The sequence below is a fragment of the Haliaeetus albicilla genome, chromosome 8 (genome assembly GCF_947461875.1).
Source record: "Haliaeetus albicilla chromosome 8, bHalAlb1.1, whole genome shotgun sequence".
Classification (NCBI taxonomy): Eukaryota; Metazoa; Chordata; class Aves; order Accipitriformes; family Accipitridae; genus Haliaeetus; species Haliaeetus albicilla.
In genome coordinates this window covers 21,565,092-21,590,409 of record NC_091490.1, presented here as the reverse complement: position 1 = coordinate 21,590,409, position 25,318 = coordinate 21,565,092, and the positions used below count along the sequence as shown (strand labels likewise).

Genomic DNA, 25,318 nt, shown 5'->3' with positions numbered 1-25,318 from the left:
ATAATCAGCTGGATAATTATGTGTGTTCTTCTCTGTACTTTTCATAGAGGAGTCTAGAGGCAAATTTCTGGAACCAAAGTTTCTGGGAAGTACAAATAAAAAATGAAGGCCATTAGCAATCCCAGAAGAACAAGTCTTTTACAAGCTGAAATTATTGAAGTCAAATTAACCTCCTGGGCTGGAGAAGTTATACCATAACTCCTATAGTAGATGACTGAAGGAAGTATTGAACCAGTAGCAAGTTCTGATCACTTTGGTGAAGTCGAGATAGGCATAAGAAAGCAACAGTTTAATAAAGGAAAAATGCAGTAAAATTGAATTAAGGAGAAACTGAGGGTGCCAGAATATTATAGATCACCAAATGTATCCTCTATGATGGGAATCAATTTGAGATATCAATATATGATCATCTACCTAAAGAAACAGAAACACACAAAACCTGATTGGTTAGTCTTAATATGTTACAACTAATTTCACTGTTTTTTGGAAGTGATGATATTTAAACTTAGGAGTGATCAGCGTTTTTGGAATGGCTACAGGCAGTCAATTCAGAGCAGTAGGCATCATATTTGAGATGAAAATGAAATGAATGAGATGTAATCTTTAATATTTTTCTGCCTGCTCATGTGTAAAGCTACACCGATTTCCCTGGGACACCATGTAGGTGCAACACACTGCTTGCAAACGTCAGGCTTCAGTGGCAGTATCCCAGAAACAGCAAATGGTTATGGGAAAAGAGACAGGGCTCTTGTAGGCTGATGTAGTAATTCTGGTTACGCCTTTCACCAAAATTATTGTCACCAAATTATTTGGGCCAAACAGAGCTACAATCCTTCATTCCAGCTCTGGATCATGCCCACATATATAAATTGAAAAGATACGGCAAATTAATCAATGCTAATTATGAGTCTTAGCCCACTAGACATATTTAAGACCAAATACATCAAATAATTGAGGGTCTTTAAACATCAGTAAAATTGGTTTCTCCCAGTGAAAGGGGACAGATTATGACACTTGCTGGAAGATACTTACAAAGTAAGTGAGTGATTTCATGATTCCCAAGTGTGTCGACCATTGAAATAAATGGAAAGCAAACAAACTGGGGGAGAAGTGCCTTAATACATAGACAGAACGTTTTAATAATATCCATGTGACAAAAATGTAATGCCATGAGGCATAAAGTTAAAACAGAAGCTAGCATCTGGGGCTGTATACAGAACAAGAAAGGAGTGCAAAGCTTTAGTGAAGTGGATGTGACAGAAGTAACACAGCTTCATGTCTGCTAATCAGGTACACAGACAAATTATGCAGCTGAGTCAGAGACAGAAATTGTAGTCATTTCAAGCATTCTATAATTTTACTGTAACTTTTTTGGAGAGCAGGAGATTTTAAAAAAGCACCAAAATTTTGAAGGACTGCAAAACATTCAAATATTCAATGACTAACAGGCAATAAAGGTTAACCTGGTGTGGAAAAGATATGGAAGACTACTATTGTAGTCAGTGAAGAGCTTCACGATTTCTCAGTAGTGTAGTGCTTATATTTAGGTCACTTCATACTAATGAAGTCCTTGAACTAACGAGTAGCAGATGTATTTGAACAGCACATCTTATTGACTTATACCTTCAGATTCCATGTTTAAATCTATGACCTGTCATCAGTAATTGAATTATCACTATTTTATCACATCAAGCTTGTTTAAAGTAAGATATATAGTCTGGTTTATATCTCAACTGATATGCATGTCCAAAACCTGCTATTATAAACAATATTAATTTCTCCCCTGGCTATCTAAGTATGGAAGCTAAAGACTAAATGATCAGGGAGGATAAACCACCAGTTAGAAATACCATGAAAGAAAAGGCATGTATTTGGGAACACAGAGATTTGCACTGTTGTGGCCTTTCCCCTAATAAAGGGATTTTTTCAATGCTGTCAATGTAAAAAAATTGATCAACTAGAGAAATAGAAAACAAATAAAATCCTCCCACAAATCCCCAAACCAAGCCTCACAACTAAGACCAAAATGCCAGAACAGTAATGTATGTTAGTCAGAGGTCTCAGATAAAGTACTTGAGTGACTTCTTCCCCTGCCTGTTATGGGGTACTTACCCAGGTCCCACTGGGAAAAGAAGTAGAAGCTATACATATTAGTAATTGTATAGGAAATTGAAAATAACTAGCTACTAACGACTGTGCTTCGGAATCTGACAAAGTCTTCCAAAGCCCACTGTTGGCTTAATATCTGTGAGAGACTGAAAGAGTTAATGTCTCAAACATTGTGGTGGGGCAAGTTCTGCTTAAAGACAAACCCTGCACAGCAAGGAACCAAGCTGAAAAGCCCATCAGCTCAGACATCAGCAACAGGAGGGGGAGGGCGTGCTGGAGGGTGCGCAGCTCCCTGTTCTGATAAGCTGTTCTGATACAAAGATGAAACAATGGCCAGGTCTGCAGGGAAGGAGAAGTTACTCCCCAAACGACCCCCAAGCCCAAAGGCTCACAAACTGCTTATTAGCCTGATGAGTTTGAAAGATGAAACAATGGCCAGGTCTGCAGGGAAGGAGAAGTTACTCCCCAAACGACCCCCAAGCCCAAAGGCTCTCAAACTGCTTATTAGCCTGATGAGTTTGGGTGCCTTACCTGAAGGAGGGGCAAGGATGATAAAAGGACACAAACTGAAGCCCCAGATGGGCAAGCCCACCAGAACTGGACCCCTCGGCTGACTGAACCAACGCTGGACCCAGGACCAGTGAAATCTTTCTCTCTTCCTTTTTCTCTCTCTGTCTTCTTCTCTCTTTCCTTTTCCATTTCCACAATCCCTACACTTCATCCCTTTAAGACATAAAACTGTTGACTGAGTCTGGGACTAAGAGTGGATCCAGCTGCCCCTGGGCCCTTCTCTGACAAGGAGTCTAGAAAGCAAGGGGGTCTGCTCTGAACCTCATGACTCAACAGGAGGGATCTCCTTATTCCCTGAATTGATGTATATGGTTACCCTGGGTTATACAGTTTACAGAAGTAGTCTTATGCCAATTCCTGTTGTGAGAAACCCTGCCACCTACTATCATGCCTCCCCAGTTCAGTTTGCTTTTGTCATGAATAAAATCTTTAACTGATTGTTTGGTGTCATTTCACCTTAATTTAGCCCAAAGGAATTTTGAATTAAACACAACTCCCTGGTCTATCCAGTCTGGGTCATGACAGTATCTTTCTACAGAAAATTGAACATCACTAAAAAGGCACTTTTGCTCTCACCTTTGTTATAAAAAACTGACAAAATCATTCAGACTTTTATCTAGGAAGAAAATCTTGAAACTGGGACAGAAAATAAAAAATAAAATGAATACTTAAGAATGTACACAATGAAGGATAGAACCAACCTTCCAGCATTGATAATATTGAGATCAGCTCCTGAGCAAATATCTTCCACAACATATGAATTCTCTGAGCAGGATACATTTAAGGATGTATAGTTAGGCTTGCAAACAGTCAGGAAATATGGTGCCTGATATCCTGTTGATAGCTGTATAATATCAGTAACAAGAGCAGTAGCACAAAGACCAAACACATGAACACCTAGGAAAGAAATCAGTAGCACTTGTTAACTTTATTATATGCATGAGTTAGATTAATTCATTGTGACAAAATACATTCAATGGAATTCTGGTCGCTTGTGTCATTGGCCTTGAGAGAATTTAACTGAAGAATAAGATGCTTTTTTTTTAAGAAAACTTATTGCAAAGTTGAATTCTTTAATGTAAAAAATTTAACATTATTTATGCTTGTTTTCTTCCTGTTGATACTTAACATTTCATTTTGATGGCTTGATGTCCTCCAACATCCTTTCATAAAAGTGAACTATGCTGGAGCTGCTTCAATTTGGAAAGGAGTTTTCTGAACTGACTAAAGGACAGCCAACTCTTTGAGGAGAGCATATATGTGCTTATCCAGTCCTTGGACTTGCCCACTGGGATACAGGCTTTTAATAACATGGACAGCTGCCCATTAGATCGCTGCTCTGAGGACCTGTTCTCTTTCTACCACCAGGGACTCATCAGCTCGCAGTGACTTTGGCTACCTTCACACCTCTGATATTTCTTGAGTACCAAGTCCTTGCCATGAGCACAAATATTTAAGTCTTTTTCATAATTGATCAATGTTTCCGTCTGGTTAACAATGCCAAATTCACAAGGCAGTTGAAGTAAATGCAACTGTTTTACTGGGCATTTTCAACTGCTTTTCCTCTAAAGATTTACTTCTAATTCCCTACTTGTATTCATATAAATAAATTTATTTTTCACCTTAACATTGAAAGAATGCTAAGGTCATTAAAATATGAAAGAAACTGCAGATTCAGAGTATGAATCAGGAATTAAATCTATGCATCTTTGAGCTTGTCTTTTTTGGTGTTGGAATGGGATGCTGTACAGGAGAAGTGGAGAGCATGGGCTATCTTTACAGTCCTTCTTGCTGATATTTTAATCTGCCATCCCCTCTGCTGACTTCCTCACTGCTGCTCTTAAGAGGATGCTTTACTGGTCATAGAATGTATAACCTCTCTGTCATTACCTCCCTGCTTGCCAGAATACAGAAAGCTAGTGTATAGTCCTCCTACCAGATTTTCAGTCTGCTGTCCTGCAGGTTGTCTTAGCCTAGGCTGCTGTCTCTAATGAAAGATTTCTGGAACAGAGAAAACTTTCCCTTTAGCCACTCATTGGTAGAGGAAATTAACTGCAAGAAGGGGAACAAAGTCCAGTTGCCTTTTCAAGTTCATTTTTCATAAATGACAACTAAGTAAAATAAACCAATTCAGCATGACCCTCTCTAGATTCTAGCCCTTTTCCAAGAGGTAGATATACACATTCCAGAAAAAGAATGTCAAATCTACTGAGAGTTTCTGACAAGTTTTTACTGTTGTGCTGAATACTATGTCAGGTGGGTTGAATCCTTATGAAGACAAGCAGGGGAAGCTATACACTGAAACCATTAAAAGGAAGCTAGCTCAATGTGGGCAGGGAAGGAAAACCAAATTATTCTTTTAGAAACACTGACAATAGTACAGGAGAGGAAAGGGAAAACGGAGAGTGTAGATATTGCATTACTGAGTATGGGGCTGCTCTGGTCTTTTTGTGTTTTCTGGCAGAAGATCTATGCCAGTGACAGCCCTGCACTGTTCTGAAAGGCTGTTTCAGAGAAAGAAACCTGCATGGTGAAAACTGAATGTATATGGAAAGCTCTTCTTTGTGACTTAACATTTGAAACCCACCAACAAATCTGACAGCTCTTCTAAGAAAAGAATTGAAGTTGCATCCTCCTGCATTAATATTGGCCTCTGTTCCAATCCCATTTCTTCTTTTGGACAGGCAACAGTAGAGAATTCCTTCTCCTATCATTATCTGCAATGACAAAGGAGCCATTAAATTAAATGTAGCAGTTACTCAGAAGACACTGATTGAATTTAAAGGGCTGAAATATAACTATACCACAACCAATGTCATCCACTGACAGGTACTCGCCTTTAGAAGATTTGTATCAATATGTAAACATTCAGTAATGCACCTTAGCTTGAGTGAAGGCAGGCAAGAAGGTGGCATTAAAATTAAATACAAGTAGCATACAGTATACAGTGCTCAATGGAATCGGGATCTTCATCCACAGCTGAAATTTGATGCTTCTACAATAAAAAAGTAGTAATTAGAAAATCTCGCCTCTAAAATAATCCAGAGCCACTGCAATATCTTAGTGCTCCTGAGGTGGTTTTAGCACTCAGCCTTGGCCTCAAGCCTAGCAATCCCTAGCAGTTTCTAATTACATGGCAGCCCGCTCTTCTGTATTTATTTAATTTGGCTTGGGTTTTAACCAGATCCACAGCAGTAGAAAAAGTTCTGTCCTTATGGTCCCTCTGAACACACCAAGCAAAACAGATTATGACTGAAGCCCTAGATGAGAGTTTATAACAGAAATATAGAGAAGAATAGAAATGAAAAATGGTGTTACTTGCTGGAAAATCCAGATCCTTTTATATATTTGCAGTGTCAGGTTTGATTGTTTTCCTTGTTGAATAGTGCAACAACTTGGAAATCTGTACAGGGCTTGTACATAGTTCAGAATAAGGGTCAGGCTGAAATATTGAAATTAATGAGGCCATTCTTACCACTAAGAGGGGAGTCACCTTGTCTATCCGCAGATGCATTGAAAACTAATATATGCAATGCACAAAGCTTACAATGCAATGAGATGCTAAAACATCTGAATTATGCTGAATCTGCTGTAATTACCAGTGAAGTTTGTGCATGCTAAGACCCCTTACCCTAGCAGAAGGGAGATACAATGGAAAAGCTTAGTCTAACTTTTTTAGCTAAAGGTTTAATAAATTGAAATTTCCTTTCTTTGCCAGAAAAATTGAAGTAGTGAAGCTTGTCTCATTACATGGAAAAGTCAATGGTAAGGGTTATTTAAGGAATTTTAATTAGATGAGAACTATAGTCACTATTATCTGTCTCTGATCAATTTACAGCTGAAACTTCCTGGAGAAATAAGTAGTATTTCAAACTTAAAAAACAGAGAAACTCTAATAGTTTTTTGCCAAGCTCTAGCAAATATCTGGCACAGGGAAAAAGACCAGAGAGACGGATTAGCTTGTGTGATAGAGGAGAAAATTGGGGAACAGCAAGGCCTATGTCAAGGAAAATTCAGAGGCTGGTATTTCCAAGGAAACAAACTCCACAGTAGAGGAGGCAGTAGGACTGAAACTGCCAGCAGTGAATTTCTCTCCTTGCGAATTGATTTCCCAAATCAGTGTGATCTAATTTCCTGGTGATCTCTGTTAGAAAGCACATTGTTACCTTTAAGTAGTTTTTTAGTCAGTGGCTGATAAGGGTTTGAACCTACACTGATGTGATTAAATAACTGATCCTAACATTTTTGAATGAATAACTAGAGAGAAAATATGTCAGAGGATCAGATTCAGAGTTCTTTGAAGCAAATGGAAATCATGTTGCAATTCAGGTATATTTATATTCCAGACATAAAATATCCATACAAGTCCAGTTGTTCTACACTGAAGTCTCCTGTGGTTTATGAATACATATAGAATGTTTTTACATATAAAATGTATTGACATACATATGTCAATAATACAGGTAGCAATTTTCTGTAGCACTTCAGGGCTACAGAACAGACCTAGTTAAAGCAGTTGCTGCTCACTAATAATGAGCACCCCCCCCCCCCCCCCCCAAACATTAAAGCACCTAATCCACATAGATTCTTCTGTAATAATGGCTTTGGAAAATAAATTTAAAAATGCTAGATTTGTTGTAAAAAAGTTTACTGTAAAGTGAACAGATTTAATATGTTCTCCAGTCTTGGGAAAAATCGAGTATATCAACAAAAATAACACAGGAACAAAAATTATGAGGCTTTAAGGAGGGATTGAGACTGGAATTTGCTTGTCGACTTCACCTCCCCCTACCCTTTTTTATTTTTTCTTATTTACACTCTTTGGTAATATTTAAAATGTGGCTTAATTACACCTGTAGAGTCTTGATGACCTGCCTCATACTGCAGTACGTGAACTGCAGACAGAGGCTAGCATATGTTATGCTACTGGAGATCTTCAGTTCCTCACATAGCTCATGCTTTCTCTTCTATATTTTACATGTTTTATAAAGTAATTCATTGAAATGTTAATGAAAACTAAATTATAAAATGCTAAACTCTACAAGATGACAATGACACAATTGTCATCTTTTTGCATTGAGCTTCATTGGCCTATTTTTCCAAAGAAAAAGGGAAGAATTGGACAAATAAACCCCCCTAGTTTTTGTACTTCAGAAGTGGTATTGAATAATAAACAGCTGATGCTCTACACCATCTTCAGTGCCTTTTATTAAAGGAGGTTGTGTATTTCACACTATCAGAGCCCATTATCCAACTAATACAAGCATCGCATTCATGCTCACACTAATACAAAAGAACAACACCTTCCTAAGGCTTGCAGCTTTTAAGCAGTTGTGCTTTGAAGCTTCAGGATTTACTTTCTTTACCAATCTTATATTTGATAGGCATGCTCAAGTGTGGGTTTGAGTTCCTCACATGGCATGGTTTTGGTTAGTTGTCTGTACTGCTGGTAGGAGAATGATTCAAGCAAGAATAGCATTTTCTATTGCAAAATTTCATGCAATGCTGAAATAATTTAGCTGTAATCAAAGCCCTTAATAAACACTCTGTAATGAAATGGGCATCTTTCATCTCAGTTGAAGATGTTTGATATTACCTAGGCTTGACATAGACTCTCTGAAGTAAAAATCATCTTTTACCCCCTACTGTGGCCCAAGTGAGTCTATATAGATTCCTTCTATGGTTGTTTCAGGGAAGTCCACTTTGTTGTTATCAGAAACACTGTCTATACTTAAGAAACCCAGCCAAACTGCAATACAAACAAGTTTCATTTTTATCACAGTATTTGGTGTTTGCTGCAAGCATCTGCACCAGGAACACTGAGAGTCTTAGCTCCCAGTTCCTAAATGAGTATAATTTTTAGCCTGATGATTGCACAAAATCCTTCAAAAATGGTTTCTAAAGCAACCAAAATCAAACACAGTAAAAAGAGTTCAGTTTAAAAAAAGACAAACAAAAAACATCCTGGAAAGCAAAGAAAGAACAAGACTTGATGATTTTTTTATGGGCATCACATTTTACTGATTTTGTAATTGCAAATTGGCTAGTATTATAAAGGAACAAACTGGTTGAGTTTAGGGGAATTCAGAGGAACTGGCAGCAGAGATACATTTGCAGCTGGCCTTAGAGAAGTGCCTAACCGAGATGCACAGTCATCGCTGTCAGGGGAGAGAAGAGACCCTTTCAGAAGGTTGATTCAGCTTTTTAGGTGCATGGAATCACCCTCTCAAGGTGAATTTCTCTTCCATTTGCCCAAGAGGAGTAGTATGAGAATAAGGCTCCTGTCTAAGCTGCCTAAAACCAGACAGAATGAATTCCCTTTAGTATATATATAAAGGTGAAGTCTTTGGTTTCATTTTACTTGGACACAGCAATTCCAGCAGTGACAATACTCACCTGTATCAGACCGTTTATATATATTTTTTTCTGTAAAATAGTGGCCAAACTGCTCATGTTCTGACAGGACGTTTCTGTTCTGCTGAAATTATCTCCTCCCTTTGGGTGAATGATTAAACCAGCTTCCTTTTGCCTGCTCTTAATGACTAACTCACCATTTAGAGGAGTCCCAGTGCTATTTGGGAAAGTGTAATTGATTTCACTGACATGGTTGATACACCTTCTCACTGAATGAAGCTAGTTCTAATAAAAGTTGCATGTTCAGGGCTGTAAATTAAAGGCTTCCACCTCCATCAAAATCTTGAATTTTTGGTGTATCTCAGAGTGTAGAGATGGTCCTGTCTGTAAAAGTTCAAATATTTGTACAGCATAACAGAATGATTCAGGCTATTCTTACCCAACAGTAGATGCTGTTTCTTAACATTAATGCCCACAATCAGCATAGTGTGAGTAGATGAAGTGCTACAGGGAATGTTTTAAGGAGTGTGTCTCCTTCTGTTATAGAAGAATAAAAGATTAATTTAAAATCCTAAAGTAATTAGCCTGGATGACACTCTGCAGCCTAAGTGAAACCAAAGGAGCTATTTTCTTTATGCCAACTGAAACTTTGTTCAAAATCTTTAATAAGTCACAGTGGCACCTCAAACTTACCGTAATTGACGGTCCAGCAAAAACCAGACTAAGCAACATCAAGAAGGGAATAGACTCTTGTGTAGGTTCAATGTATGGCATACTCAGACTCTTGTCATAGCAATTAAATCCAGAGTGAACTGGCTTGAAGACATCAGTAAGTTCAAGAAAATAGAGGCTAACCACAGATGATGCCAATATGGGCAACTAGAAGAGAAGAAAGTAACAAATTACTGTTTGGAAGTGGAAGAGCAATGCTTTTGCAAAGACAACATAGTCTGTTAATAAATCTCTGTGACGTTCGCTATTTACATCTCACTGCTCCTTGTCATATCCAATTTACCATCTTTAAATAATTAATTCTCTGGAGACAGGATACTATTCAGTTGATACCAAATAACCCTGTTGTCTACTAAGCTAGTCAAAACACTCAATCCAGTCTTCAGCCCACATAATTTAGCCTTTTCATCTATGAATCATTAGTAGACAAACTTTGATTTATTTTTTTTTTTTAAAGATGTAGCAGGACTGCAGCCTCCCATGTGGGACCTTAGCATTATGTTGTTCATTAGGACCCTTTTTGGTCCTTTAGCAACTCTGTGTCATGTATATGACACTGTTTATATTAAAGCCAGTTTGCATTAAGATTCAAAGTAACAGTTAATGAAAAACGGTAACCAGTGCTGCCCTAGAATCTAAATAGGTGATAATACAGTGTTCTGCCTTTGCACATTCATTTTGTAATTCTATCAAAAAAACAATTAACTTTGGCAAGACTCAGTCTGTTTAGAACCATGACGACTATGGCTTACAATTCTGTTATCCTCTAGCTATTTAGTGATTTTACCCTTCACAATTACTTCCAGTAATTTATTAAGAGCAAAGTTGGCTCCTCTGGGGATAAACTCACCCCAGCTTGCCACCAGCTCCTGAAAGCACAGATTCAACCAGTAAGCCTGTGTGGAAGGAAGTCATTAAGAGAATAGCAAAAGGCATTTTGAAGCCATTGGTTTATAAGTGAACAGAGGGGGCAGCCCTTCCCCCAGGGCAGGCATTGAGGCATTCAGAGGTGACCAGCAGCATATGATTATTCTCTGTATCTTAGTAAATGCTCAGAAATGTTTTGTGTTTGTTATTTCCCAGAGTCCTCACTAAACAAGGCAACATTAGAACAACTGCCTGCTCCTCCACTGACATGCAATGACTCTTTCCCTGTGTCTCTACTGCAATGAAGGTACCTATGGATAATATGATGTGAACTGCTTATCTGCTTCCTTTTCTTTTTTTCTTTTTAAGATGGTTATCACATTAACTTTTCCTCACTGTTAGCTGCAGCTGAAAAGTAAAAGCTTGCAACTACTAAATAGATTCACTTAGACAGATAAAATCATAAAAATTTGATAAGGGTGTATCACATCTCTTGAGAAAAAAACCCTCCTTTACATCAAGCACCTCACATTATGAGAAATAGGGATTGTCCTAACATAATTTGGGGCATACTTAGATTATATTATTTTTGCGATGTTCAGTACACATTTACAAAAATAATTGATTGATTAAAATCAATGTAATTCATCCCATTCTACAATGGAATAAAAAAGTAGAGGTAAAACTGAATAAATATGTATATTGGGAAAATGATGAATAAAACTTGCTATATATGGCAGAGGAGCAATGGTTTCTTGCATTAACTGACCATTTTCAGATTTTTAAACACTGGGCTTTTAAATTGCAGACTTTTTGTGCATAAAATGTGATTCTGGGTGGTTAAAGAAGGAGGGTTCTAGCTAAATTTCACTGAAACACTTTTTAATATGACTTAGTTTTTGTTTGAAAAGAACAGCTTATCTTTGATGTGCTGAAGGACAGAGTTGAAGAAGGTAAGTTGTATCTTCAAAGCGTTCTAAGCAAAATCTGTAGAAGGTGGAGAATGGAAGAATTCTGCCTGTCTTGTTATCTGTGGTGAAGTTGATTGCATTGTAATGTTGCATAGTATAGAGGCTGTGATTGTATAGAAAGGGAGGGAATGTGTATTGGCATCCCTAAGTGCTATGAGCATTACAAAAATAACACCAGGCATCTGTAAGTTTGCTTCAGTAAGTAGTGTGTGTGTACACACATATATAAACCCCAAACATATATGTATATTTGCACTTACATACTATATTACACACATATATTATGTATAGCATATAACATACACAATATGTAATACATATTATGTGAATACATAACTATTATATAATCTGACATATACTATGTATGGAATAATTATATAAAATGTAACTAAATTGAGTCCTGCTTCCTGCCCATCACAGGAAGAAGTCCAGTTCTTTAGCTGGATGCATTAGATAATACTACTTCTCACTTCCTGCTGGATGCAGTCCTTGATTTACTATAGTGCAAGCATGCATAATTCGTCAACATGGGCTAGACTGTTTCTAGTCATTATACAGATGTGCACGGATGAAAGAGGACTTCCCTCAAGTCTTCGTACTCTGGGAATAATTAAGATTGTTGTGGAACTGGGTGCCCTTCTCTCCACACCTGCCTGCACAGGGACTGTGGAGCTGTTTGGGCTAACTGGCCTCCTGACCAGAAGGCTGGCACAGTGCATGCTGCTCGGGTGTGCAGGGAGCTTGCACTGAGTGAGTCTCTGCTGCTTTTGCTGGGACACTGAAATTCTGCGCAGCATTTAACTCTTGAAATATTTGCAATGTCTTTTATTATTAACTGTTTAAAAGTCATACCTAATGACTTAACCAGGGTCCAGGTCCCATGGGGCAAAGCATCTTACAACAGGACACAAACCTATTCCAATGAGCTAAAAGGACAAAACAGGCAAAGTGCCTACTGCCCTTCTTTTCAGAAATTACGCCCTTTTATCTAGATGGCCCCAAAGGTTCATTTCCTAGAATGGAAACACAGAGCAGGCAGACTTATGGAACACTTTGCACGCAGAGTTTCATCTTCATTGTGTATTTTTCCATTTCTCTAATGTCAATAAAAGGAAAGCCTGTCCTTGAACAACAGGCTCTGCATTACCCACAAGTCCACCTCTACTTGGATTATGGTATTCTTAGGCAAGCAACTGTTTTAAGTGGCAATATTGAACTATCAAAAATAGGTGATGTATGAAGTGATATTTTATTGTGAGACACTAAAATAAAAGATGTGGATAACTTTTTTAAACTACTGTATGCAAGCTATAATTTTATTGTTAATTACAAAATCAAGGAATTGTAAGAATTGCATTTTACTGTCTTATGACTTCACTACAGGACTCCCATATTATTTCTGACTGTAATTACTCATTCTGCTAAAAGAAAAGAAATAATTCTAAAGGACTATGAATCTCCAACATAACTGCTTACAATACTAATGAATGGGTTTATAATCAATTTGCTATATACAGTATGTCAGATCCCACAGGACATTTTTCTTCCTATCTTTTTAAAAACACAAATATAAGATGTGTCTTCTAAAAGTCTAATGTTTCTAAAAAAAAGCAAATGTTTCTAAAATCTTCTGAACAGTATAACTGGCTATTTAATATATGAATATTTATGCAGTGTTCTGCTTAAGGCAGCAGTAGTTCTCTAATTACAGACTTCAGCTCCCAACACCTTGAAAATGTCAAATATAATTAGATGGTGGAATGTGTATTGTTTTAATTACAAAATGGAATAGGAATTTTCCTGTTCCTAATTAGAATAATAAAACTCCCAGCCTCAGTTCACATATCTTGACTAATAAGTCCTTCCACTCTTACTTCCTTGGTTGGCTAATGGCAAAAGAGCCCTGTTTAGCTTGTAGTTTAGACCTGTAAGTGTAGAGTTTGACCCAAGTGGTCAAACTCTGTTTGGCTTAGAGTCTTAAAGTCAGGACCACAATCAGCATAGCTCCTGAAAAGGTTTGATCTGGGGTTTATTTATTCTTCTAAAAAAGATTTTTTTTCTTTTTCCTGTTATTTTCTTAAACTGTAAGTTAAGAGCCTTTATTAAGCTATAGGACTTTGCTATTAATAATAATTAATATTAGTAGTATTTAAAAAGATTTTGCTGTATTGAGCTAGGAATTGGCAAGCCTGAGAAAGACGATCTCTATTCCCAAGAGCTCAACAAGAATGTAAATACCTAGAGATCTTGTAAGGATAAAAATGAAAGGTGACAAGCTCCTGTGTCTTACGTAGTGCAGGACAAACCAAAAGAGCATTCAGTATCACAATAACTTCACTGAACTGATGAGATATGTAACAAATCTTCCTTCTGGCCAAGAGCCACAAGACATATATCACATATTGCAGAGAACTGAAAGAAGACATGGCTGTGAGACTTCAGAGCTGGAAGATAACAGTTCTTCAGGTTGCCTATCACTCTTCTGTAGGACATGCTGTGATTGCTCCTAGGGCTGTTTTGGGGTGCTCCTGGTTTACTTGTGAGGATTAAGATTACCCACACTGCCAGCACAATTTGTTATTGGTCATATAATATAGCCTACACATGGAAGCCATGCTGGTCCTGCCCCAAACCCACAAGTTGGCTACCCCTTAACCACCAGGCCCAAACTTGCTGCGGTACTCCCAGGTAGATGGAAATGCTTCTGTTAAACTTCCCTATGATTAGTTTTCCATGGCTTCAAATGCACAAAAAGAGGAACCTGTAGAGCTGTAGCCCACTAAATACAGTATTGTCATTGCTACTAACAAGCCGCAGATTTTGTACAGAGTTTGCAAGGACTCAGGACTGGGGCTTATCAAACATGCTTTGTCTGTGCTTGTCTTGACCTGCCTGGAGCTTTGTTTTTGTTTGGCTCAATTGCAACAGCAGTTTTTCTAATGATCTTAGAAATTAGGTTCTGCCTAATTTGTTTTACTTTCACCTTTCTTTGTATGGTACAACTCTGCATGATTTTTGTACCTATATCTAGTAGTAACAAGTAGTTATTCTGTATAAAATGAGCTATTTATGACTCTAGTGTAGTGCATCTCAAATCCTTTGTCAGGAGCAGTATGATATTGATGGTGATTCTTCCTCACTCTAGGAACCACATGGGTTCATTTTTATGTTTGCTAATGTGCTTTCACACCTTGCTCTTTCTCTTTTGGTCTGTCTGCACATTACATCCCAATTTACTATATGCGGCATGGTCTACGTATGTTGGATGCTTGTTCTTTGTACTCTTCATTACCCCAAAACCAGTTTTGCCAGCTGCAGTTCTGCAATTCCTTATCTGACCACTGGGTGAGTTGTTTATAGCCTTGAAGTCTCCAGTACCAGCATATGCCCTATCTCTTATCCTACACCTGTAACTCCTCCACATTGGACCCTCTGTAATGCAGGAATACAGGTCTGGTATGACAGCAGAGGTCTTGCAAATGGGGCAGTGGAAGGCCAAGCCTTAGTGGGAAAATCTTACTGGAGTGTATGAAACCCTAAATAGCACAAGCTTGTCCTTTGGATAGCTCAGCATCTCGAGCACTGACTTTTGTCTCCGGCCTTCCACCAGGCATACAACCTGTTGTTATGAAGGAAACACTGAACTGCTTGCTCTTGAGTTAAAATGTAGGACCTTTAACTTTACTATTCCACAGGCTCTCTGCAGAGCTCTAAATCTCTTATTCATGGTGGTCCCTGGAGAATTTCCAAATAATGAACTTCACTAAAACCACATTCTCTCTGCAAGCCTTACAGGCAAGTCAGTAGCAATCAGATATTGATGGTTTCTTAAATGACACTGGAGACAGTGAGGCTCAAACCAAAAGAAAGGCAACAAATAAGCACACACCCCACCCCCCAGATTCTCTCTTACCTTGAAAGAATATGCAACTGGATACATACATAATTCAAAACTCTCTGGGAATCAGTAGCTTCTATAAATTCCCTTTCTCTAAAACTGTACACTGGTAGTTACATATCTAACTCTCATATTTGCCAGCACTAAACTAAGCAAAGAGTCCATATTTATCTTCAGGAAAATAACATCTTAAAATCCATGGGCTTTGTGAGAGTGCAACCATGAAGTGTCACATACTCAAATGTCTGAACCTGTTCTGTAGGTTGCAGTTATGTGACCTCTCTTTGCTTTGCTAAAATGCACTACAGGTGTTATCTCTTATCATGAACTCATATCCAGATCCTGTGGTGGTGTTGTATTGGGCTGTGTTGGTGGCTACTAGCAGACACTCTTTAAATATGGGTTACAAATTGATTAGCCTGGGCTATGTTTCAGTCAGGCTAAGTAGGGGGAAAAATGAAAAGCCTCTCTTGTAATTATAGTTGAATATTGAAGTCACTGCTCAGTGTGCTGGCTGGAATGACTTGAGTGATCTTCCTTGAGACTGGATGCAAATACAAAGGCTGTGGAATTGATTAGTTTTACCTGTCTGTATAAAAGATAGGCAGAAAAGAGAGAATCAGTATATATGTAGCTTTCAGAGGAAGTCAAGACATGATTAGCCAGATGCAGAATAAAGATAGTATGACTAGTCCACCTGTCAAAAAGGGTTAAGGGATGCCTGATACGCTATTTGGATCTTTTATATTTTGTAAATAAATTTTAGACTTGGATGGCCTGGGAATTCTTAGATCCTTAGGTCATTCTGCAACCCTTCCACAGCAAGCAAGGAGCTCCTGAGCGTGGGAGCTGCCTCCTGGCATTTCTCTTGTTTTCTGGGAATCAGGGAATCTTTGTAAGCTATCAAGTAAATAAACAGGATTGCCTCAAAGAGATAGCTAGTGAATGCTATCGCTTTCTCCTTTGATAAAAATACCAGCCAGGTACTTGGGAGAAGGATGCCCTATTTAATAGCTATGTTGTGTTCGCACTGCAAGGCTGTGGCATTGTGGAAGATTCTATTAAAATGTATCATAAATGTCAGTCCTTGTGCCAAATAATTCATGATCTAAATGACAAGGCCCAACAGATGGATGAGACAAAAAAGAGGGCTGTGGTGGGTTGGAGGAGACAAGGTATTCCTATTCGTAGCCAACTAATAAGAGTGATTGCAGCTTTCAACCACCCTGGCTGTTGTCCTGTTGTACTTTGCTGTGAGATTCACAAAAGACAGGAGGAGAGACTGGAAGGAGGACAGGTGTCTTTTATGCTGGCAGGAATGAATACTGAGGTCATGACTATGACTGAATACCTTCCAGAAACAGGTCAGGAAGAAGAAATGGTATCAGCCCAAATTCTGCCATTTTCTCTTGTTTTTGAGAACACATGGCTCCTGCTTAGCTACACCAGTGCTGTACCTTAACCCTTGGTGAGACTGCTGTGCAGGACTGGGATTAAGACCAAGTTCAAGCTCAAATGCATTGTAAACTGGGCTGTCATGAGGACTTTTGAGAGATAGTACTAAGCACAGGATGGCTGTAGAGCAGGGAACTTGCTTGACCTAAAAGTCAGATTTGTAGATTTTTTTTATGTTCTAAACTTAATTCTTAAATGCCTCAGGCTTATAAGAGAAGGCATTCAGGCTTTTCAGAAGTCGTAAGTTTTGCATCTGTATAAAGGCGTTTTGCTTTTCTCTCTGAACACGAGTTTCTGCTGTTTCTTGTCCCTTTTTTGGATGAAGGTTTCATCTGGCCCAAAGCCGTAGGAACTGGTCTTTTCTCTAAAGGATTTTTACCTCACCATTGTCTAAGTTTTGTGGAAACTAATTGCAGAGACATGATATGATGGTCTTCCTTCTCCTAGATTTAACGCTATTGGATTTAATTTCAGCTCACAGTTTAATTTCAAATCCCAGGTGTCATTGAAAGCTATTATCATTACAATTTTGGAAAATTAAGTTATCCTTATTTCCAGCATTGATTTTAGAGTTTAATTTAATTGTTTGGTGACTGCCAATTAGAGTCTAGCTTTAGAAATACAAAGATACCTTTGTGCAGCTCCTCAAACCTCTTGATCTTTTGCCAAATCTTAATAGAAAACCTCTCAGTATGTGTAAGACCAGAAATAGAGCTGATACATCACTGATAAAATTCCTATTTATTTCAGAAATCTCAAAGTCATGCTGAACACATGGTAATCCTAAAAGTGCTTATTTCCTTTTTTTTTTTTTTAATAAATGTATGTGAAGCAGCAGTTACACAGGGAGAGACCAACAGAATAAAAATTGTTTAACAAAAATATTCTCAGGCAGGAATAATCTAAAAATACTTTAAAAATATTTCTTTTTAATTAAGTATATGTACTTAAACAGAAAGCAGATCCTTAGGCAGAAATTTTACAACACAAAAAATAACATTAATGCATTTCTTTTCAGTGTGACTTCAAACATAATTGATCATTCATTAATTATTATTACAATTAATTATGATTATTGATTAATTAAATCAATGATTAGTTATAATCAATGAATAACTACAAACAATGAAATTTAGGATATTGCACATACTGTTGATTATGAAACTTCTTTTATGCTCCTGCTGCAAAGTAAATCAAGAACAGCAACATATCAAAAAAAGGTGGTTGTTTTCGGGTCAGAGTGTTACCAAACTTCAGCTAGAAGTTTCCTCAAAAACCCCATCTCTAGGGAAAAAAGCTGCCAGTCCCTACACAACACTACAATTTATTCTACTCTCTAAAACACACTGGTTTCCATACATACATTAAAAAAAAAAAATTCTGTGGGTGCCAACCCTTCTCCAGCGGCCTACTCCCATGATGTTTTGCCACTTCTGAACTCCCTTCCTACAAACTGGACTTTTAAGGGACAAGATCGTCAGTCAAGATACAATGTTTGTAACAGCTCAGCTCCCGTGTATGTAAGGTTCCACAATAGGCTGTTCTTCATTAATTTTGGCTGCAGAGTAACAGATTTTTAACAATTATAGAAGAAAATCACAGAGAGGGGTATAAATTTTTGGAAGAGGTAATAATTTGACAAATTTAATATCCTTTAATTTCTAACGTAATCAGGCCTCCTTTTACTACTGGGGTATTAGGTCAGGAGGATGGTGCAGGAATGAAAAGGGAACAGGGCCTTCTTTCACTATGAACAACTCAAACTCTACACTTGCCAAGCAAGTAGCCAAACACAGAGGGAGATCTGACATGTGGTATTTGCATTTTTTCTCCCAGGACAGCCTTGGCACAGGCCTGACACCTCCCTTTTTGTTCCCTTTTTCTGTTCATCATCTGCTAAAAGCTGGTGGGATGCAGGCTGTATGGCTCTTCTGTAAAAGCATAGAAGTGATGTGGAGGATGTAACGTTGATGACTTGGCCAATGAACTATATAGCTGCTTTGAATGCATAGCAGCCTCCTCAGGCCTCAGATAGCCCCCCTTAATATTTTGGGGATGCTGGTCTCTAATGCACATGTATCCTCTGTAAGTCAGCCACGTGACAAGGTCAGCTCAATGAGCAGACTGTTAAGTGTTTTTTTCCTTTTTCTCCTCCCCTCACACATGGTTGACTCCTTTGAGAGAAAAAGCAATGTATTTGGAAAGTTACTTCCACAGTATGGGGATAATTTCATCTTCTGCAGTTCAGGTTTTTTGTTGGTTATTCCCCTCCCCCCCCCCCAAGGCTAATTTAAGCATAACAGAAAACCTATCTAGAGAGAAATGTGACTATACTATGCCTCCAAGACACAGTGGTATAGTTTAACTCTTACACTGAATCCAAACATCCTGTTCTTAGGAAGAAAGATCTGGCCCTATAGCCTACTCTCCCTCTGCTCTTATTCTAATCAGTGCACTCCCTTGGCTTTTTGTGTCTCTTGCAGTCACACCTATACATGACTTGCAGGTGACAAAGTGCATAAATGTGGTGGGTCATGCATGGCTGAATAGCTGAAAAAAATGCCAGATGTGACTGAGAAGTGGCACTGAGCTACCAAGTGATGTGTACAAACATTTGACATTTCAAACCTAGCTCTGTCAGTGTATGTTAGAAACAAAAGGAAATAAAGCATCTGGTGCTGAGACACAGTGAACATTCTCTACATGCGCTTATTTCAATGGAAGCTGATGACCTCCTGCGTTTTGCAGCCTGGAGTCCTACAATGATAACTGATTTTTGTGCTTGCTGCTGGTGAGAATTCCAGCTCCTTTGGGGAACGAGAAAAATAAGTGGTCTTCCAGTCTGAAAGAAGCGTTTTAAAACAATCCTGATGTTATTAACTCCTGGCTGCACTCTGGAAAACCTAGAAAAAAGAAGCTACCTATATCTGTCCGCATGAAAATAACATAAGGAAAAAAATTTAACTGTACAAGGGACATTGTCTGAAATGTCTCCCATTTTAGTCCCTGGAAGTTAAGCAACCAACAGATGAAGGCTGTGGCACCGGAACACAATTTAGGTGGAGAATAAGTGCATCAAGTTACTCAGATTGACAACACCTTGGCCTTTTGCCTTCCCACATCTGGGGCACCAGATGAAGCAATAGTGCCACAGAAGTCGAAGGCAAAATTCATAGTGACTTCTGTGAAGCCAGGATTTAAACCAGAAGTTTTTAATGTGGAATAGCATGGGTGAAGACAGTCTTTTTCCTCCACCAAGAATAAATGTATCTGTCTGTCCTCCCTCTAAAGTATGACCATTCTGCCAGGAACAGAAACTACATAACCCTGGAAGTTTTCCAGATTCATATTAAAATGCAAGACATCCGTATTTCATCTGTAAGTGAATATACTTATGATATACTCTGAATATGCTGAAAAGAAAGTCAGTTAACAAAAAGCAAAATTTATTCCAGGAATACTCATTTGCAGTATCTCCCAGAGGCATGTAGACTTTTTACCATGAAAATGAATTCCCACTAGACCAGAGGGACTCTGAATTTTCATGGCAAGTTTTGTCTTTCTCAGCTATGCAAATGAAGCTCAGATAACCCAAACAGTCTACAGAACCCTAAAATGCCACAAGCATAATTAGGAATAAAAAAGGCCAAACTGCCTGGCAGTGCTGATCACCACGTGCTTCAGGTAAGCACGATGCACAAGGCAATCTAAAACTATTCAGCTGTCAGGAATGTGTGCTGATCACAGGCTCTGCTAAGCAGAAGCATTACCAGTGTTTTAAAATAACCTCTAAAACATTCTTATGATACAAGTTATTTTATTTTATGAATCATGAAACTTCAAAATATGTAACTGAAAATGTATTAAGATTTATTTCATAATGCTCATTTGTTTGCCTCTGATGGTTTTAGAGAATGACCCATCCACATTTTTCAGAAGCTCCATCTCTTCATTTCATTTCTTTTTCATTTCTATGTCTTCCAAAGCTCTAGCCTGATTCTCCTTTTGCTTTTGCTGTGTAAATGAAGACTAGCTCTAGTGATAACAATGATCTCAAGAGGGGCATATTGGGTTTATGTTTTAACTCTGTTGTTGATAAAATCTGCTAGTTTGAATTATTCTTAAATTAGACTGAAACCAAAATCAGGCCTAGAGTATTTCTTTTGAAGTTAACCATCCATTGGCCTGCATACATTCTATGTAATTGTATTTTATCCAATCCTGAAAGTTGCTGCCACCAAACACTTTTGTTTACAGGAGTTAGTCTCAATCATAACACATTCTTAGGGATCTTAATAGCAGAAAACCCTCAGTGTCAGAACTGTATTTGTTTGCTGCTATTTCTGAAGATAAGGTCCTTCTGAAGCACAGAATCTGTCTTTACTTGTTCTGCATGCCTGAATTATATTTGTTATTACAGGTAATTTTTCCACTCTCTAACTATATATTTCATTTGTATACACGTGAACACATCCCTTTCCTACCGCTTTGGAATTTTGACTTCCTCCTTGACCCAACATCCTTTTTCCCATGTCTTTCCTTTTGTCTAGTGTTTGAGAGAAAAAACAGCACTTTTTTGTAATGTATTTTCTAAACAATCTGCTTTTCTTTTGGCCTAGACATCCTAGGTCTTGATACAAAGTGGATGACAGCAAACCCTAATTTTCTTGTTTGAAGGTGCAAACTTAATGAGCTCTGGTTTTTTAATTGCAATTCAGGGTGGGGAAGGACTGTCTGCTATGAATGGGACATGGAAAATTAGTGAGTGGCAGAAGAAAAAAAAAAGAATTGAAAAATGGAAAAATATGGAAAAAAATAAAAGAACTGACAGCATTCAGAGGAGAGAGGTTGGAAGCCTGTTTCCCATCATCCATTCAACCACTATTCATGAAAGTAAAAGCTTTAAAATTCAGACAGCCTTAATTAAATTGGGTAAGTTTTGGTTTTAAGTAGTTGGATCACATTAGGAGCTTACCTCCTGCTTACAAAGAAAATCCATATTAGATAGTAATGCCAGTCAACCACGCTGGGTGATTCCTCTATCCCTTACACTTGTGAACTTCTCATTGCAATTAAATTATCTTTGATGAAATCTCTCTTTATGAGGTGCAACTCAATCTTTGGTTCTCCTTGAGCCAATCACAATGGAAGAATCTAAGCCATCATGTCCTTTTTCTGATGCTGTTGAAGTGCTGGCATCTGCCTGTGCTACAAAGCTCTAGAAAGGCATTCTCATTAGTCTTATTAGAATTAGTGCACATGCGGGTAAATGCAGGGTGGGTGTACGTTAAGTAACACATGCCAAGTGTTTCTTTCTAAATATCATAAAAACTGTTGTCACCTTTTCACTCAAGTGATATGACTACTCAACTAAAATGTGGGAAATGGTTTCAAATCCTCCTGCAGTGTAATGGGAGAGGGCTGACAACTCACCAAAGAGTTTCCTAATCAATGTTTAAGCTCAGGTGTATTGCATCAGTTTTTTCTCTTGATGTTGCTTTTACTTGTACTGAATACCTACATGTTCATCAGTTCAATAATTAGAACTTGCTCCTGGGGAACAAGGGCTCGCACAGGCTCTGGACTCTGCTCCTGCAACTGAATAACATGTAAGTCCTGGAAGTTCATTAGGACACCATTCTTTTAAGTGAGAACTCCGACTCCCTCTCAGAGCAGGTGGGTGTTGAAGAGATCACCACTTTAGATCTAGCTGTAAATGACTTGCTGAAGGTCTTAGAAGTCCACACCAGAGTGGAGAACTCGCCTGCTTCATGTGGGAACTGTACACAGAGCTCAGTCTAAGTTCTTCATTGCTCACAGAATCCTTTGCCTTATTCCTTGTAACAGCTACAGGGAGCTTCTAGGGGAACTACAAGTATGCAATTAATATTATGTAAGGCAACTCTTTGGAGCAGCAGGCACACGTTTTGTGCTGCTGCTCTGTATTTCATCCCATCTTGCTGCAGGCCAAAGCCAAGCCCACCAAACAGCACAGTTCTGTTGTGTCTTGCAGGATCTCTACATTGTCCCCTGCATTAGAGTTATGCCCAAGCTGAAGTCCAGCAATCTCTTGTCCTGTTTGGATTCCCAAAGCAACAAAGATGGCACAGAGATTGAGGAAGCCCCTACATTTTTTTAGGGGCTTCTCCAAGCTTGACCTCTCCCTTCTATGCAAAGCTAGTGTAAGATACATGGCACAGCAAGTGCCTTCCATCAAAAGGCTTTTCTTGAGCAGGCCTAATTGCATCGATAGGATGTGTTGGATACTTCCATATAACCAGCTTCTGCAAAGCTTTCCTGTTGGTGCAGCTTACTTTGGGTTAGCTCCTGACCATGTCCAGGTGCTTGGGGAGCACAGGGGACAGAGACACTCCACTGTTATCTAAAACTCCTTCTCAACCTGATCCCTTCTACCTCCTAGAGAATCTCCCAAGCCCTTCAAGTGCACCTGAAAGAAAATAATTTTTGTTTTACATTTCAGCCAATGTTTATATTTTAGAGTTTTGTATATTAAGTGTTGTATGTATTTTTTATGTTTTTATTCAGCACACCAGTTATAGTTAACTCACAACCATATTTTACCACTAAGTTGTTCACATTATTTTCACAGTCTCTCTCTGAGGTAAGTTACATGGTGCCTCAAAGTGCCTCAGTCACTTCCCTGTGAGTGGGGTCACCTGAAACACTTTGCTCAATCCATAAAACATTCTTACCTCCTTCTTACTGCTGTGCCATTAAACAAATTAACATCATGCCAATTTCTTTAAGCTTAAACTGTGTCTACTCATATCTGAGAGAAGTACATAAGTGACTGTACTTTCCAGGGGGGCTAAATGCCTCCGAGTGACACACCAAGCAGCTAGTGCCTCTGCACCTCCACCTGCTACCAGCTGAGCAGCCATAGCAGGTTTTGCTCTATAAGATGTGCCGAGAACCCCATTCCATCTTCAAACCAGACATTTTTAGCTCTGTTAGAGGAAGCACGTAATCCAGAGGTTGGTAGAAACTGATGCCACTGATTATCATTTTGAGAACATTTCTGTTTCCCTAAGCATTCCCTTACGGAAGTGATTTTTATTCTACTGAAGCAGCGCGAGCGGCGTTTGCCTAGAAGCCAGCCCTTCCTGAAACATGTCTTCCTCCCGAGAGGTTCCTGTGCACATAGCATGATTTAGTTGAGCAACCCTTTCATTTGCTGAGTAATTCCTAGAAATAATTTGCACTTGAAAAGACTGCAAAAGAAGAGATTCATTTACGCCTGCTCCTTAGGGGGGGCTTCGATGCCGATTTCGGTGAGGCGAAGCCTCACGTAGGGATTTTGCATCAGACGGTGCGGAACCAGTGCCGAGGCGAGCTCCCTCGCCGCGGGGAAAGCGGCATTCCCCGCAGAAAGGCTCCGAGGCGCGCCGCTCCCCGCGTCCGCCGGCAGCCCCCCGCGCCCGCCGCCGGCCCCGCCGCCCCCGCGGCTGCTCCCGAGGGGCCCGCTCGGCCGGGGCGGCCACTCACCTCCACGAAGTAGAAGCAGGGCAGGAGGGTGACGCTGTCCTTGGTCACCTTGCCCTTTTGCCGCTCCTTCGCGGACATGCTGTCGGCGGCTGCGGGCGGCGGCCCCGCGACAGCGCGCTCCCCCGGCCGCTCGCAGCCGCCCGCCGCGGGTCTCCTCCGCCCGCCGCCGCCGCGCCGCCGCCGCCGCGCCGAGCCGCCCGCTAGCGCGTCCCCTGCGCCGTGCGCGGGGCTGACGTCAGGAGGCTGCTTGGCGGCGGGGGGAAGGGACCCGGCCCCGGTGGCGGGCGTGCGGGCGGCGGGGGTCCCGGCCGCCTTAACTCCTTCGCGCCGGCGCTCCGCGGAGCGTCAGAGCAACCGGGGGCGAAGGGGACGCCCCGGGGCGGCGCGCTCAGAACTGGGGGAGCTTTGGCTGCAGCAAGCGATTTGCGGCTGTGCACGTACAGGCCTGAGACGCCTGAACAGGATCCCTGCAGGCGTGAGGGTGTACGGGGCGCTCCAGGGGGAGTTTGGGGCTTTTATCTTGTTTCTGGGAAATCTTTCTCTGAAACAGGAGTAGTGGAACGGCCCTGGGAATACCGTTCCTGTATGGCCAGTGTTCTCTTGCAGGTGTACTCTTTTTGACATCGAACTGCTAATGACAGCTCACCGCAGCCTCAGTGCCAGGCAGGGGGGAGTGGTGTGACTGGGACTGAGCGCGACCGAGCTCTTCAACCCCGTGTGCCATACTGAGGCATGTGGTTTCTCTAGGCTGTGAGGCATCTGGTGAAGGTCCTGCTACAATCTTAAAGAGAACAGAATTAACCTGAACAATTGTTTCCATGGTGAAATGTGTTATTTCGAGATTCTATTTATGGAT

The 25,318-nt window shown here is 39.8% G+C and overlaps 1 protein-coding gene across 3 annotated transcripts in view; it reads right to left on the bottom strand.

Annotated features, from left to right (window-relative positions):
• The window catches only part of PLPPR4 (phospholipid phosphatase related 4), a 35,612-nt gene extending 10,771 nt beyond the window's left edge, over positions 1 to 24,841 (bottom strand). Inside the window, exons 1-4 of one of the 3 annotated variants that reach the window (XM_069789326.1) lie at positions 24,463 to 24,841; positions 9,727 to 9,912; positions 5,267 to 5,396; positions 3,381 to 3,576 (exon numbers count right to left, since the gene is read on the bottom strand). In XM_069789326.1, coding sequence (XP_069645427.1) covers positions 3,381 to 3,576; positions 5,267 to 5,396; positions 9,727 to 9,912; positions 24,463 to 24,540 — 590 coding nt within the window. In that variant the 5' untranslated portion in view covers positions 24,541 to 24,841. Of the gene's footprint in view, positions 1 to 3,380; positions 3,577 to 5,266; positions 5,397 to 5,618; positions 5,675 to 9,726; positions 9,913 to 24,462 lie in introns of those variants that run through there. The other 2 variants (XM_069789325.1, XM_069789327.1) reach the window with 2 other exon arrangements.
• Between the last annotated feature and the right edge of the window lie 477 nt (positions 24,842 to 25,318).